Source organism: Azolla caroliniana, unplaced genomic scaffold (genome assembly GCF_043228905.1).
Source record: "Azolla caroliniana isolate FFs.n. ecotype wild unplaced genomic scaffold, voAzoCaro1.0.p SCAF_16, whole genome shotgun sequence".
Taxonomy (NCBI): domain Eukaryota; kingdom Viridiplantae; phylum Streptophyta; class Polypodiopsida; order Salviniales; family Salviniaceae; genus Azolla; species Azolla caroliniana.
Genome location: NW_028230451.1, coordinates 5,719,115 through 5,732,686, shown reverse-complemented (window position 1 = coordinate 5,732,686; position 13,572 = coordinate 5,719,115). Strand labels below are relative to the sequence as shown.

General features: G+C 37.9%; 2 protein-coding genes across 2 annotated transcripts; one reads left to right on the top strand and one right to left on the bottom strand.

Moving 5' to 3' along the window:
* Positions 1 to 1,627: 1,627 nt before the first annotated feature.
* On the bottom strand, positions 1,628 to 5,864 carry LOC147853789 (26S proteasome regulatory subunit 6B homolog). Its single transcript, XM_087332368.1, has 6 exons — positions 5,337 to 5,864; positions 4,161 to 4,391; positions 2,931 to 3,089; positions 2,684 to 2,836; positions 2,523 to 2,606; positions 1,628 to 2,049 (listed from the first exon to the last, which is right to left on the bottom strand). The coding sequence occupies exons 1-6, from the start codon at positions 5,826 to 5,828 to the stop codon at positions 1,915 to 1,917; spliced, it is 1,254 nt and encodes a 417-aa protein (XP_087188494.1). The 5' UTR covers positions 5,829 to 5,864; the 3' UTR covers positions 1,628 to 1,914.
* Positions 5,865 to 9,377: 3,513 nt separating this feature from the next.
* LOC147853788 (uncharacterized) lies at positions 9,378 to 12,520 on the top strand. The gene is made up of 4 exons (XM_087332436.1): positions 9,378 to 9,588; positions 10,112 to 10,229; positions 10,343 to 10,577; positions 12,492 to 12,520. Exons 1-4 carry the CDS (start codon positions 9,437 to 9,439, stop codon positions 12,518 to 12,520), a joined length of 534 nt encoding a protein of 177 aa, XP_087188562.1. The 5' UTR covers positions 9,378 to 9,436.
* Positions 12,521 to 13,572: the final 1,052 nt, after the last annotated feature.

Genomic DNA, 13,572 nt, shown 5'->3' with positions numbered 1-13,572 from the left:
CCTTGCACACCAACTCCAAACAAAATCCTCCTCATGACACTTGAAAAATAAAGAGGGGGCTAGAAAAAGACCTCGATGCCATGGCATACTTTCCAATGCAATGGTGTTGTGGAAAGAGTTTTAGGCAAAACATCGCTCATAAGATTTGGAACATGTTGTGTTTCCTTGGAGATTGCGGGGTGTGGGTGTTAGCTTCAGTGTGTATGGCGTAGCTAAACTACTAGTGCAAGACGCGAGTTAAAGTCAAATTGGCCATGGCAGCTAGGTCTTAGGTGATCAATCTTTTTTGCAAGTCCATACCTTACTATCATTTTTATTTTTTTATTTTTTTTTGTGTGTGTGTGTGTGTGTTTAGTTCCTTGGACACCAACTCCAAAAAATTCCTCATACAATGCCAAACAAAGTGGGAAAAGAAAAACTCCATGTTGTGGCATACTTTCGAATGTAATGATCTTGTGAAAAGAGATTTAAGCAAAAACCACTCACAAGATTCGGAGAATGTTGTGTTTCCTTAGATATTGTCTAACTAGAAAAGGTTGTTTGTGTTTTGTGATGAGATTACATTATGTTCCTTTGAACCAAGAATTCAAGTCTCTTTAAGTAGTGCCTTTGAAAATGTGGGTGCTCCTTCTACAAGAAGAACAACTGAAAGTGTCACCGGCATTATTGTTATAAAAGGGTTCAGCAATATCACTCTTAGTCATACGAAATGTGGTCCTTGGACAATAATAAGAACAATGAATAATCTTATGTTGTATATTGGTTGCTTTAAGGAGTTATGTTTCCCAATGGTTTATTATTTTGCATATGTTAAAAGATATTTTCACCAACACCTAAGAGCAATGTATCATGTAACAATGAAAATATACAAACAAATCATGATAGGGATTGACAAATCTAGGTGATTGAGTTGTTATGAATTATTGTAGTACTCAAAAGAGGAAGATGATGTGAGGCTAAAGTGTAGGGTTACATGAACACCATCATTGGGAGAAGATATTGTATCGATATTTGTTTCCCACAAACTTTTTCACAATGGAACCTTACTATAGCACAAAACTTTTTCCCTATCATCAAATGAATTTTTATTCCATTTTGAGACCACCTAGTGGCTCCAAATGCTTGTTTCAATGATAAAGCAATTTCATTTCTACAAGTGCTCAAGCCCATTCATGTACATAATTAACATATTAAGATACGATTGGTATTAGGATACTAAGAATACAAAGAGGATTCTTTTTCCACTTATGCAAGCAATTCATAATTCAATGCAGGGTACTTGAAATGAATCAGACTTTGGAGAGACGAGTGTATAGAGACCTAGACAAAAAGAGATAAGAATAGCACTTGCATGGACATAGTTAACAGTTGAAACGCAACAAATCACCAAATATTTAAAATAGATCTGCAAGCTACGCAAATAGACACTATCATGTCCATAAATGTAGATTAAGAAAGTTTTACTGATAAGGAACTAGAACTTATAAACATCAATTCCTGTGTGGATCAGCTTTCATTAAAAAAGGCCACCTGCATTGAACTAGTTTACATTCTTTGAACCACATGTGAACTTTAGATATTCTTACTAATCAACAGCAAGCACAACACTTCAAAACTACAACAAGTGTTAAAATGACTTAAACAAATTAATGATTTGGACTATTCATTACCCATCATCCTCAGACAGTTATACAGCACAAGCAAACACTTAAACAACACCCATCACTCCCCTTCAGGAGAGTTTTGAATGGCATATGCTACTCAAATGACCTGAATCTGTTTCTCCCTTCTACTCTTCTTCAGAAAAGAATAGGAAGATTTGCAAATAATCATATATATTATCAATGGCCAAGTACCTCTATCATGTCTCAAGACTTTTCATTTTCTAATATGGCCTAACAAATTTTTTTAAATCTACTTGTAAAACTCAAAATCAGTGTCTGATTTCTTCACATTGGACCTGTAGCCTTTATCAAAATCCTTGGGAAGTATAACATATCGGTTCTTCCTAACAGCATGTAATCCAGCTTCTTGACAGATGGCTGCAATCTGCAGCATATGGACACAAATAACTCCTCATGTGAGATACTAGTAGAGAATAATAAAAAGAAATCATCATAACTATCTAAATAAGCTCATAATTATGCTCTTACAAAATATATTAAACAAGACATTACATGCTGCACTACCCCTCTGATTTCTAAATATTATGATGAATTAACCTTTTGAAACCAATAAGAGACTTGCACTAATTAAATTCAATAGACAAAAGATTCCCCTATCTTTAGAGACGTCAAAAACTTTAATACTTACGTTTGGCTTTGCAAAAGGCTTACCAAATGTGGAACTCTTAAAACTATAGATTATCTCTTTCTTAGTAAGCCAGATGCTAGTAAACACATTACACTGCTCTCAGAACCTATATTCTATACTGCATTCTTCCGAGGGTTTTCCACAACCACTTGCCAAATCATGTTCATTCATTATTCTGATTTCTAATCAAAACCACAAGATCCAGATACCTCTGCAGCGCTGATTTTATCTGGCCGCGACACATAATCCTCAAGATCAACCTCATCACTGAGATTCATTTTCGCAGTGCAAACCTGTATAACCTACTGTTAAGAAACATGAATATATTGGAAGTATGCTTAGCTTCACTACTTGTAAGCCAAGAAATGACCTGAAACACAAGCCGCTTCTGTCTCCGATCTGGTAATGGAAACTCAATTTTCCTGTCTAATCTTCCTGGACGCAGTAGTGCTGGATCCAGTGTATCAGCACGATTAGTAGCCATTATTACTTTGACATTCACTGTCTGGTCAAAACCATCCATCTAGAAGGAAGAAGCCCACTTTCACTACCGCATGAGTATTGAAGAAAACAAATATGAAGCAAAAATGAATTCAAATATAAACCATTAAAAGCACCTGATTTAACAATTCCATCAAGATACGTTGCACTTCTCTGTCAGCACCTGTCTGTGCATCAAAACGGGCAGTAGCGATGGCATCTATCTCATCTATGAAAATGATAGCTGGGGCATTTTCTTTGGCAAGACGGAAAACATCCCGGACCATTCGAGGACCCTAAGACAATGAACAGTGTCACTTTAGCAATACTATGCTCAACATTTCTATTTCACATCATTCTTCCTCCCCTCACCACCTCCCCTCCCTTTGAAGGACAAGACAGTTCCAAAGTTCATTCACATGGTGGAATTTTATATGGAATGCCTATAAACTAAAGAAAAGAAAAGCCTCACCCAAACTCTGAGAAAAAACATCCTAACTCAAGGCGGCATGAGAAGAAACAGAAATAAATTCTTCAGAAATGTTTGTCTATCAAACAGCTCACTAAAATTGTACAGATACATTCCAAACAGGCATTTAACCTTGCACCTAAAGATAAAAATTGAGATGAATACATTGGCTATTTTTGCATGCAGTGAAGAAAGAAATTGTAGAAGTGGATCTATCTATTTAAGCGATGAATTAATGAAGAGGTTGACAGTGATTGTGATATCAATTGTGACAGTTTTGAAGAGATTTCAAAATGTAGAATATAACACATAAACACTGAAGCTTCATATTGATTACTGCAGCTTACTGTTTGTCCTAGCATCAAAGGTGACCCATACATAAGAATTAGTTTTGGCTTTATTCTTTTTATCTCCTGCCATCTACCTGGATGTTCCTCCTCTATTACTTATGTGTGTAATTATCTTCTATTTCAAAGAATCTAATGGATTTCTTTTTATTATTTGCTTTTTATCCCTGGCTCTTTTCTCCTTTCAGCTATCACATAAGTTTCTTCCACAGTTGCAAATATCAAAGGTTTGAGTTTTCAGCAGACCAGTACAATACAGTCACTTGCAACTTTGTGGCCAGTTTAACATGTCTGCATTAGTCATGCTAACTTTAGCAATAACATTAGCTGTTTGACTGTGGATCAGGATAATCAAATCACCTTGAATCGAACAAACCTCAAACCATCTTGTATGTAGTCACCTTCTGTAAGTTTTACAGAATACATTCTTTTTAGATTGCTGAAATATAAACTTGTTTTACCTTATTCTCCTTAATACTCAACTCAATTTCTCACGCCAGACCATAACACAATACACTTAAAAAGACGTGGTAACTATTTTTACATATTACCTCTCCCAGGTATTTCTGTACGAACTCCGAACCGACAACTCGAATAAATGCAGCAGTTGTGTGATTAGCAACAGCCTTTGCCAACATTGTTTTTCCTGTGCCTGGAGGCCCATATAATAGAACACCTCGAGGGGGATCTATTCCAATTTGTTTGTATAGTTCATGATGAGTTAAAGGAAGCTCAACAGCCTCACGAATTTCCTGCTTTTGAATATCACATCCTCCAATGTCCTGTCAGCAATTGAATAGAAAGAGGTCAAAAAGTAATGATTCATTTAAGCTCCTACATGCCAGGGTTCATAATAATAAAAAATGCACTCTTGGGATCAGAATAATTACCACCATATCCTGCTTTTCAGACTAAATGAATTCCAAAATCATTGAAGCAAAGGAAAATATGTGTACACTCTGATCACTTACATTGTAGATAACATTCAGATTCTCAGACTGGACAAACTACAAGAATGGACTAACAAAACTCAAAACATTTCTCTAGATGAAAATGTATAAGCATCACACGTGTGTTTTGACACTTACAATGTAAATGACAAAACAAATTTCCAATTCAAGGAAAAACTATGGATGTATGTATACCATCATTATATCAGGCTTCTCAAACTCAACAATATTTAAAACATGTCACATCAAGGGAAGGACGTGCATGTATGGTTTCTCATTTCAGTGTAGGTATCACCCAGCTTCTCTAACAAAACAAAATTTCCAAAAAGCAATAAACAAAAAATGACTTACAACACATGGAATATTAGGTTTCTTACCATAAACAAAATCCCAAACATAAAGTAAACCAAATTCAGAAATATTCGCAAAAAATGAAAATGCATTTGAGCATACTCTTTTGCTTCTCCAAGTAAACAAGATTACAAAACATGGACAGAACAAAATAGAAAATTCCGAACCAGCAGTAAACAAATTCAAGTAGGTAGGGATATACACAACAATCCAAAACAAAATACAATAAATCAGAACAAAACAATATATGAAACCCTAAATCTTAAATGCTAATCAAATGCAAATTAAAGAGCAATATATATTTTCCAAACATTTCACATGCCAGAATATGTATATTGCATTATCTGATCACTTACATTGTAGATATAAATAATTGAGGGAATTCACAGTGTTACAAAACCTTGGAAGTATTATCTAATTACTTACATTGTAGGTAACATCTGGCTTCTCGGACTGGCTGAGGAGAGAGATGCTCGAGTCAGCCTCAGGAGGCAACACATCCACGAGAGCATTAGAATGCCGATGGAGAGCAACCGAAGCAGACGGCTTCAAAAGCTCTCTGTCGATGGTACTCAGAATCCGAACATAGTAATTTGATCCAGTGGTTGAACTAACGATTCCATTGTTCTGATCCACCATCTCCATGAACTGTCCGATCACCAAAGGCACCGACTGTATACGTTTCACCTCCTCCTGAGCCCGAAGGAGCTCTCTCTTCAGGTTCTTCTGCTCTTCTTTGACGTACTCTTCCTGGATGTCGAGGAACTCGAGCTGCCTGGAGAGGGACTTGTAACGGACGTAGAGATCTTCTTCTTCGAAGTGGTCGGAGGGAAGGCGAGGGGCGGGGGGGCGGGAGGGAGGGGGGTGTTGGTGAGGGAGGGGGGAAGGGGAGTCGACAGCCATGGCGACGGCACTCATGGCGATAAGACCAGGCAAGGCAGTGGCAGGCACAGAGGAGGGGAGCGAGAGAGAGAGAAAGGAAAGGTTTTCTCTGCGTCTGCGTCTGTGCCTGCGTAGCTTTCTCTGCACGGAACGAAACAGAATGGAGGAAGGAGAGAGACGAAGACGAAGAGAGAGAGAGAGAGAGAGAGAGAGAGAGAGAGAGAGAGATAGAGAGAGAAGGAAGTGGAGGAGGAAGGCCTCTTCATTTCTCTGGTTTCGTTTCTGTGTGAGTTTATGGAAATTGCACGAATACCCCTCCACTTCCTCCATAGCCTCCTCTGTTTCTGCCCAAACACAAACACACACACACACACACACATGTAGCTCCGTTTGGTAAGGTTGGTTGCCCAATAGAGACCAGGAGGTCATGGGTTCAAGCCCTACATTCCACAATGGCATCTAGTGAATTAAGGTATATGTGTATGAAGTATCTAATAGAGAGATGAGGAAATTAAGTTTAGAACCCCAAATGTAAAGCGTGTAGTGTAACAACTTACCACTAGGGTAAGCTAATTATGATAATAAAACACAAGAGAGAGAGAGAGAGAGACAAGCATGTGGTCAATCGGCAAGTCTTGCTCTTCGTAGGGCGCTTGCTCGAGGACATGGATGTATGGACATGAATACGAAGCTAAGGAAAACGATGCTCATGCTAGCTTAATGCTTATCACTAGGAATGAAAACTAAGAAAGTGTTGAAGTCCCTCTGGCCGACAAATGAATGGTTGGATAGCAACCCTAAAAACCCCCCAGGAGCCAAGGCGAAGCGGAGGAGAAGACAAAGGAGAATCCTCTTTGTGACTGCCTATGTTATCTATCTATCTATCTTTGTCTCTACATGTCAATGGAAATGAAGAACTTACATGGGGCTAACAATTAGTTGTAGATGAAGAAAACTCCTTTTCGCATGAATCCTCTTTTTAAGGTTTCAAAGATGTTTCCAACTATGTATGTAACCATCAAAAAATGGAAAGCTCTAGTGATTTTCTGCACATCATCTAGTGAACTAAGGGAGATTTCCAAATATATACCTCACATTATGTATATATATACACCCAAACCATCCCTTTACGGTTACCTTTGCACACTTTTCTCTTAGACATATCACCTCTAAGAAAAATAGTAGCTCAACTTTAGATGGATGTGAATAGAGATACCGATTAAATCACATTGTTTTAGGGTGTATTGGTGGCAAAGAAGAAAGTGAGCATCCATGACCATGCAATCATCATCATTGAGGATAACTTCTCTTCACCCAAGTTTGCATTTACCATTCTTTGTATACATCAAATAAAAAAGAAGAAAGGAGAAAATTTGATTTCCCACCTATGAAGAAACCCCATTGTCTTTCCAATAATGGGAAATTGCACATATAACCTTCCCTTTGTATTAAGAATTGATATCAGAAGTCTAGTTATATTCCCATTTATTTGAACGAAATATCCCTTTTTGTGTATATTACACATTGTTGTCCATATATATTTTCGTGACATTATTTATACTCACACGTCGATTCATAAACAACATTGGTTGCCATCTATTCTTATTGATTGCATCGATAATATGCATGTTTAACTATATTAACAAATGAAAGAGAATGTATGAAGGAAAACTTATTGTTTTCACGTTGTTTACTTTATGGATTTGTTTGGATGATTGAAATTCTAGTTTCAATGGTACAACCATAAGGAGAGGTATTTATCTTCTAGATTATGAACGTGTCATAAGTTTACAAAACCCATCAAATCTACCCCTCAAAATTTTGGAAATATTAATATGTATTCACTCCTTTTGTATAAAGTGCAAGGTAGGTTATCGTGTAGGTGCTATAATTAAGCCCATCTCGATTTGCATAAATTGGAGCAAAGCCCATCAACGTAAACCGAGTATGTGTTTATTGTAGTAATGTTAATTGAATATGCATTAATTGTTACTAGATTTCCCAAATATAATTCATGACTAGTGTATTACCATCATGCTCAATGGCCCATCTATCTTTAACAATTCCGTCTCACACTCAAACATGCACATCAAATGAATGTTTTCGCTCCATCGTTTGAGATGGGTGGGTTGGATCAAAGTCCCCTTACACTTGTTTGATGTGTGTATAACATGCACCCAAATCACATGCATGAGACACGATCGCATATGATCCACACTTTGGTGTTCGTTCACCACGTAACCATCTTCACTTTCATGCAATGTTAAACTTTAAGCTTACACTTGATGACTTTTATATCCAATCATTTGTATTCTATAGCATGATGATTTGGCATGACATTGCAATGGATGGAAGGCAACATTTTTTAATGTCAAATTGAATGTGCAAGGAAAAAGTGTGGGGTGTAAAGCATTTGAAGGGTGATGTAGTTATACAACTAATCATTAATAAAATAACATGTGATCAATGAATGAAATGGATTCAAGACACTTTCCCTCAAGCAAAGGAATTGATATGGACCATAAACATCGTTGGCATCCCATACCACCACCGAATATTGCCTAAGATCATGCCCTAGAAGCAAATTCACAAACAAGAGCTATTGTTAGTGAGAGCCTCGCCATGGCGGCGGAAGTGTCCCAAACATCATTCTAATCGAGACATTCCTCGCGCTCTAATGAGGAGGTTACATCCCCCCCTAGATTTGTTTTTACTTCGAAACCCTAAATTTTCGAAGGTCATGTAACTTATATGTGGACCCTAGGGATCGGCTAGCTGGTTTGGCCTGATCCAATCCAAACCGGCTAAGCCTAAACCGTTTTGGCGATCTCAAACTTGAACCGAACCGGTTTGGAAACCTCTCTCTCTCTTCTTTTATTTTAGTTTTAATGATTGGATAAACACTCATTTTTGTTGTAAACCAATTGTCTCATGTGCCAAATTTGGCCTTAGAAGACGTTAATACATATATCTTTCTTTCTTTCTCTCTCTCTCTTTCTCTCCCTCCCTCTCTTTCTATCTCCCCCCCCCCCCCCCTCTCTCTAAAGTTTCTAAACGGCTTATCTAGCTTGAGCCGGTTTGGCGAGGTTCAAGCCGAGCCGAGCCGAGCCGAGCTCAAACCATTAAGGCAAGTTCAAGCCTAAACCGAGCCGCTAAGCTGGCTAAGCCAAACGGTTTAGGCTTGAGCCGAGCCGTTGCCGATCCCTAGTGGACCCTCGGCCTCTGTCATGCGACCATATGGGCGTCAGCCCATATGAGTCACATGACTATTTTGGCCAACCATCCCATATGGCCGTCGGTGCCCAGATCGATCGGTCACGTGGCCATTTTGGCCGGCCATCTCAGTCACGTGACCATATGCATGCCGTCATGCCCATTATCGCTCACGTGCCCATTTTTGGGGCCGGCCATCTCAGTCACGTGACCATCATCGCCGTCCGCCATATCCCACGGCATTCACCTGCCGTCGTCTCAGTCAGAATCATGTTTTTCTCTAATCGCTCTGCCTTCTCCTCTCTGTCTGTCTGTGATCTGTTCTGTGATCTGTTCTGTGATCTGTCTGTCTGTGCTTCGCGGTATTGATGATGCGGCGTACCGCACTTGGACGGAGGGAGGTTGCGGAGAGCTGCTTCGATTACTTGGCCATGGCGATGGTTGACACCTATTGTTCAAGAAGAGACCAGCTTCTTCTTCTTCTTCGTCTTCATCCTCATCCTCGTTCTGAAGTTAAGCCTGAGCTGCCTGGAAGACGGTTAGAATCCATGGGTTACCAGGTTGGATCACAACTGGTTGAAAGGTAATAGCTTCTTAAATATTTCTGTTACCTCCTTTCTTTTTTTGGTTTTATTTTCCTTCTCTACTCGATCGTTTTTCTGTATTTTTCCTGTTACTACCTAGATCTTCTGTGAAACTCCCAAGGTCTGCTTTCCCAATGCTCTTCAGATTTATTTACTCCATGGAAGTTTCTTTGTTGAAAACTAGTCGAAAACTAATTGAAAACCAGTTGAAAAACGTCTCATCTGCTCTTTTTCCATATCCCGTTCCTACACCTCGCCCTGCTATTTACTGCATTTTCCTGTTCATCGGTGGAGGTTTCTGGCTCGAGATGAAAGTGTTTCCAAATATTTGGTCTGGTTTCTTCTTGTCCCAGAATATTCCATCCATTATTGCATTCGTTAGCTATGGTTTTCCTTTTGCTTATTTGGTCCGATTTCTTCTTTTTCCAGGAATACTCCCATCCATTATTGCATTCATTAGTTATGGTTTCCGTTGCTTTTGATTTCACGTTTTCAATATGTACATCTTCTTCAACTATTCAGATACACAAAAGAACGACCCTGGTTTACTGACCATCTGGAAGCAATCAAATTCATATGCAAGGATTTCTGGGCAGAAATATTTAAGAAGCAAGTGGATAACTTGAAGACAAATCATCGTGTAAGTTGGAGTTTAATAAGACCCAGTATGTGCGCTATTTTTAATGTACCCCAGTCAAATTTGGCTATAATATATCGCATAATTCTGACAAGTTGTTTACCCTCTTCGTGCAGGGTGTATTTGTTCTACAGGATAATCAGTTCCGATGGCTAACATGCATATCTTTAGATGCTCCACCAGACAGCAAGGATGAAACTTCTGCAGAAGATTCTGTCTCTAACAATACTGCATTAGAAGCAAGAGCAGCTAGTGATTATCTTTACTTCCCATGTGGTCTAATTCGTGGGGCACTGACAAATATTGGAGTTCCATGTGACGTTTCTGCTGAGGTTGTGAAACTTCCTGCATGTAAGTACATTGTCCCTTGGATTGACAGTATCGTAATCATTGTTTTAATTCACTACAAGCAATAACTGATTTGTGTATTTACCATCATATCTTCCTGAGGTCATATACTAATGGTACTCTCAATATTCTGAACATGGTTGTTTTGCAGCACAATTTGATTTTGTTTATTAGATCATAGTCCTCTCAAACGCATGCATTAGGTTAGCCTCATTCAAGTAAATCTGAACATATACTGAATGTCTGTGATTTGAACACAATCCAGTTTTGGTTGTCAGACCAGTCCTCCAAAAGATGTATGATTGGTTGACCCAAAAACTCAATTCACAAAAACGTGGACCAGAAATAACAATCCTACCATGATTATATATCCTTCACATCTCGGAATATATGGTGCAAATCCAACTCCTTAGAGCATATGGAATCCCTTAAGATTAATAAAGCAAAAATGCTCACAGCCAGTCATAGTTTGGAATGAAACCTTGCGTTCTTGAAGATTTGTACCTTTCATATTGATACATCCATAGCCTGATGATGGGTTATGATGTATTCTCATCCCTATACTTGGTGTTTACCAGATTGAGTTTGCTTAACCATCACACGTTGATGGTTTAGAGAGTTCTTGTGAGGGTTCTGCTGAAGATATGAAAGAGAATGACAAAGGTATATGATGATAAAGTCCATAGTCTGGCCAAAGCTCAACTGAGGTAAATTTGTGAACTTGATAATGCTGAATGAAAATATATTGTATATCAAATATTAGAGGATTCAAATAGCATGAGCAAATGGAGTGAAGTTAAAATTAAGTTTAATTGGTGAGGATTGTGTCTGTTGGCAAGTTTCACTTCTAGAAATGGATTCTCATGGTTGCAAAAGCTAGAAGTGACATCATAACATTGAAAATCTGTTCTGTTGAGTGAACTACAACTTTTCAAACATCTTCACCACTGTGTATTTGGTGTTAAATTGAAAGAGGTTTCATCCAAATGCTTTATGGAGAGGTCTTGGTCAGAATATAGCGCTCTTTAAAACAAAACTGGTTAAGTGATTGACACATATGTCCGAGTTATGCTAAGAAATAGTTAGCATTGTTAAAAGTGAGGAAACCACCCTATTATTTTGTATGTGGACCTCCTTATTGCATGGAGAAAATTGGTTCTTGAAGAGAGACCAAGATTACAAAAATCTCGATCTTTACAAGCCATGGCTCATATCATTAGAGGGCTCACGTGACCCTTCATGCGATGTGCTACTTTGTTAATTTCTTCTGCATACCGAGTCAGTGGAAATTAACTGTTGTTAATCGGTTGACGACAATGAGTTCTATAATCTATCAAACCTTGGAGATCAAGGAACACTATATAATAATATAAACATTTGAACTGCTTGTGCAAGTGTAAAATGCATTGATGCAGGAATTGGTTTTCAATGCTGTGGAGGAGAATAAGAATTCACCTTTATAAAGTCTTTTGGTTTTTCTCTTATAAATCCAGTTTTGCATATTCTGTTTTGTTTTTCACTTCTGGTTTCAATGCCTTCTATTATATTTATTTTTATTATTATTGAGCATTAACCTTATACTCCACTGTTATGTTTGTGCTGCTCTTTTACTTTAAAGTTAGCTGCTTCACCTGAGCCCTATTCCCCTATACTTGTCATATGTAAACACTTAATCAGGCTGCTGGAGTACATGTTAGAACCATGGCAAGTCGATATCATCCAATCTTTGATAATGAAAACAATGAAATCTTGTTTTTTTGCCATCTCATTTACAACAAAGATTATTGGACTAATAAATCAATGTGTACCTTATTCAATGTAAAAAGGCCATATCTTTAAGTAGCATAAAGAAATAAGAGTGGTTTAAACTTATACAAACATAGTTTTTTAAATGGAGATGTTCCTCTATTTTGACAGGTTCGTTTGTAGTTCGTATCAAAGCATGAATTCTGGATTTGAGGGGTAGCACTTGTCAGATTTTCGGCGTATACTTCTAGTCAAAACTCTGTGTGTATATGTCTTCTTCAGATCATGTGAAATTTATGCTTTGCAGTTGGGAAGTGGGCTTGTTCCTTGTATATTCTTTTTTGTATATATTGGATGAATAGCATGGTATTCTTCTGTAGAGAAACATCTCCAGTTTCTGGAAAATGTAAATATCATACACATGTCATTTGATAATTGTATCATGCTTTTATCTTTATATAGTAATAGAGCATCGAGAGTTGCATGTGATCTCCACATGCATGCCATGAAAATGTTTCTTTTTATCTCATATTTATGCTTGAGAAAACCTAAACTGATGGAATACTTGATGAGGATGCAAGAGTCATGTGCTCATCTGGGTTTGAATTGGATACCATTCTGTCATAGATAGATGTTATGACCAACTCCACAAGACCTCATCGAAAAGCAAAACCGTCTCACAAAAGCTGTTACAACACGTCACTCTTCTTCTCAAGTGGTGATATTTTGGATTGAAACTTGATAGGACAATAGAAGCCTCTTGCAGCACATGAACTGACTAGGTTAAACCAAAGCAATCTTGCTTCAAAGAGCATTTTTAACACAATGGACACCTATGATTTCTTGTTGGAGAATATGTGAGAATAATGATCTCACCATTTTACAACCAAAATTAGCAATGTAAATAGTACGAAGAGCCAAGGATTTAGAATACAATCTTGATCAAAGGGAGATTCCTTGATCTATGTTTAAGCCTCCTTGTACAGTCGACCCCAAGAGTTGTCTCGTACTAGCTATCATTGTAGGGCACCGTTTTAGCTGTAGGTTCTTACATTAAGTAGTCAGTCTGAAAGGCGATGTAACTAGTCTCATTTTCTTGAACTTGATCGGAGGGAGATTCCATGATCTATGTTTAAGCCTCCTTGTACAGTCTCTTTGTAATAATCTTACTTAACTAATGGGAAAGTAGCTTCATTTTTAACACAATGGACACCTATGATTTCACACTTCAAAGAGCATGCAAGTAACATAA

What these genes read in the sequence shown, in the direction of transcription:
- LOC147853789 (XM_087332368.1), bottom strand. Translation starts at nt 5,828, where the DNA reads ATGAGTGCCGTCGCCATGGCTGTCGACTCCCCTTCCCCCCTCCCTCAC. An exon ending in TGATGGAATTGTTAAATCAG is followed by an intron (nt 2,837 to 2,930) that starts GTGCTTTTAATG and finishes TCTTCCTTCTAG; the next exon opens with ATGGATGGTTTTGACCAGAC. An exon ending in AGAAGCGGCTTGTGTTTCAG is followed by an intron (nt 2,607 to 2,683) that starts GTCATTTCTTGG and finishes TAGGTTATACAG; the next exon opens with GTTTGCACTGCGAAAATGAA.
- LOC147853788 (XM_087332436.1), top strand. Translation starts at nt 9,437, where the DNA reads ATGGCGATGGTTGACACCTATTGTTCAAGAAGAGACCAGCTTCTTCTT. An exon ending in GGATCACAACTGGTTGAAAG is followed by an intron (nt 9,589 to 10,111) that starts GTAATAGCTTCT and finishes TCAACTATTCAG; the next exon opens with ATACACAAAAGAACGACCCT. An exon ending in GGTTGTGAAACTTCCTGCAT is followed by an intron (nt 10,578 to 12,491) that starts GTAAGTACATTG and finishes CTATTTTGACAG; the next exon opens with GTTCGTTTGTAGTTCGTATC.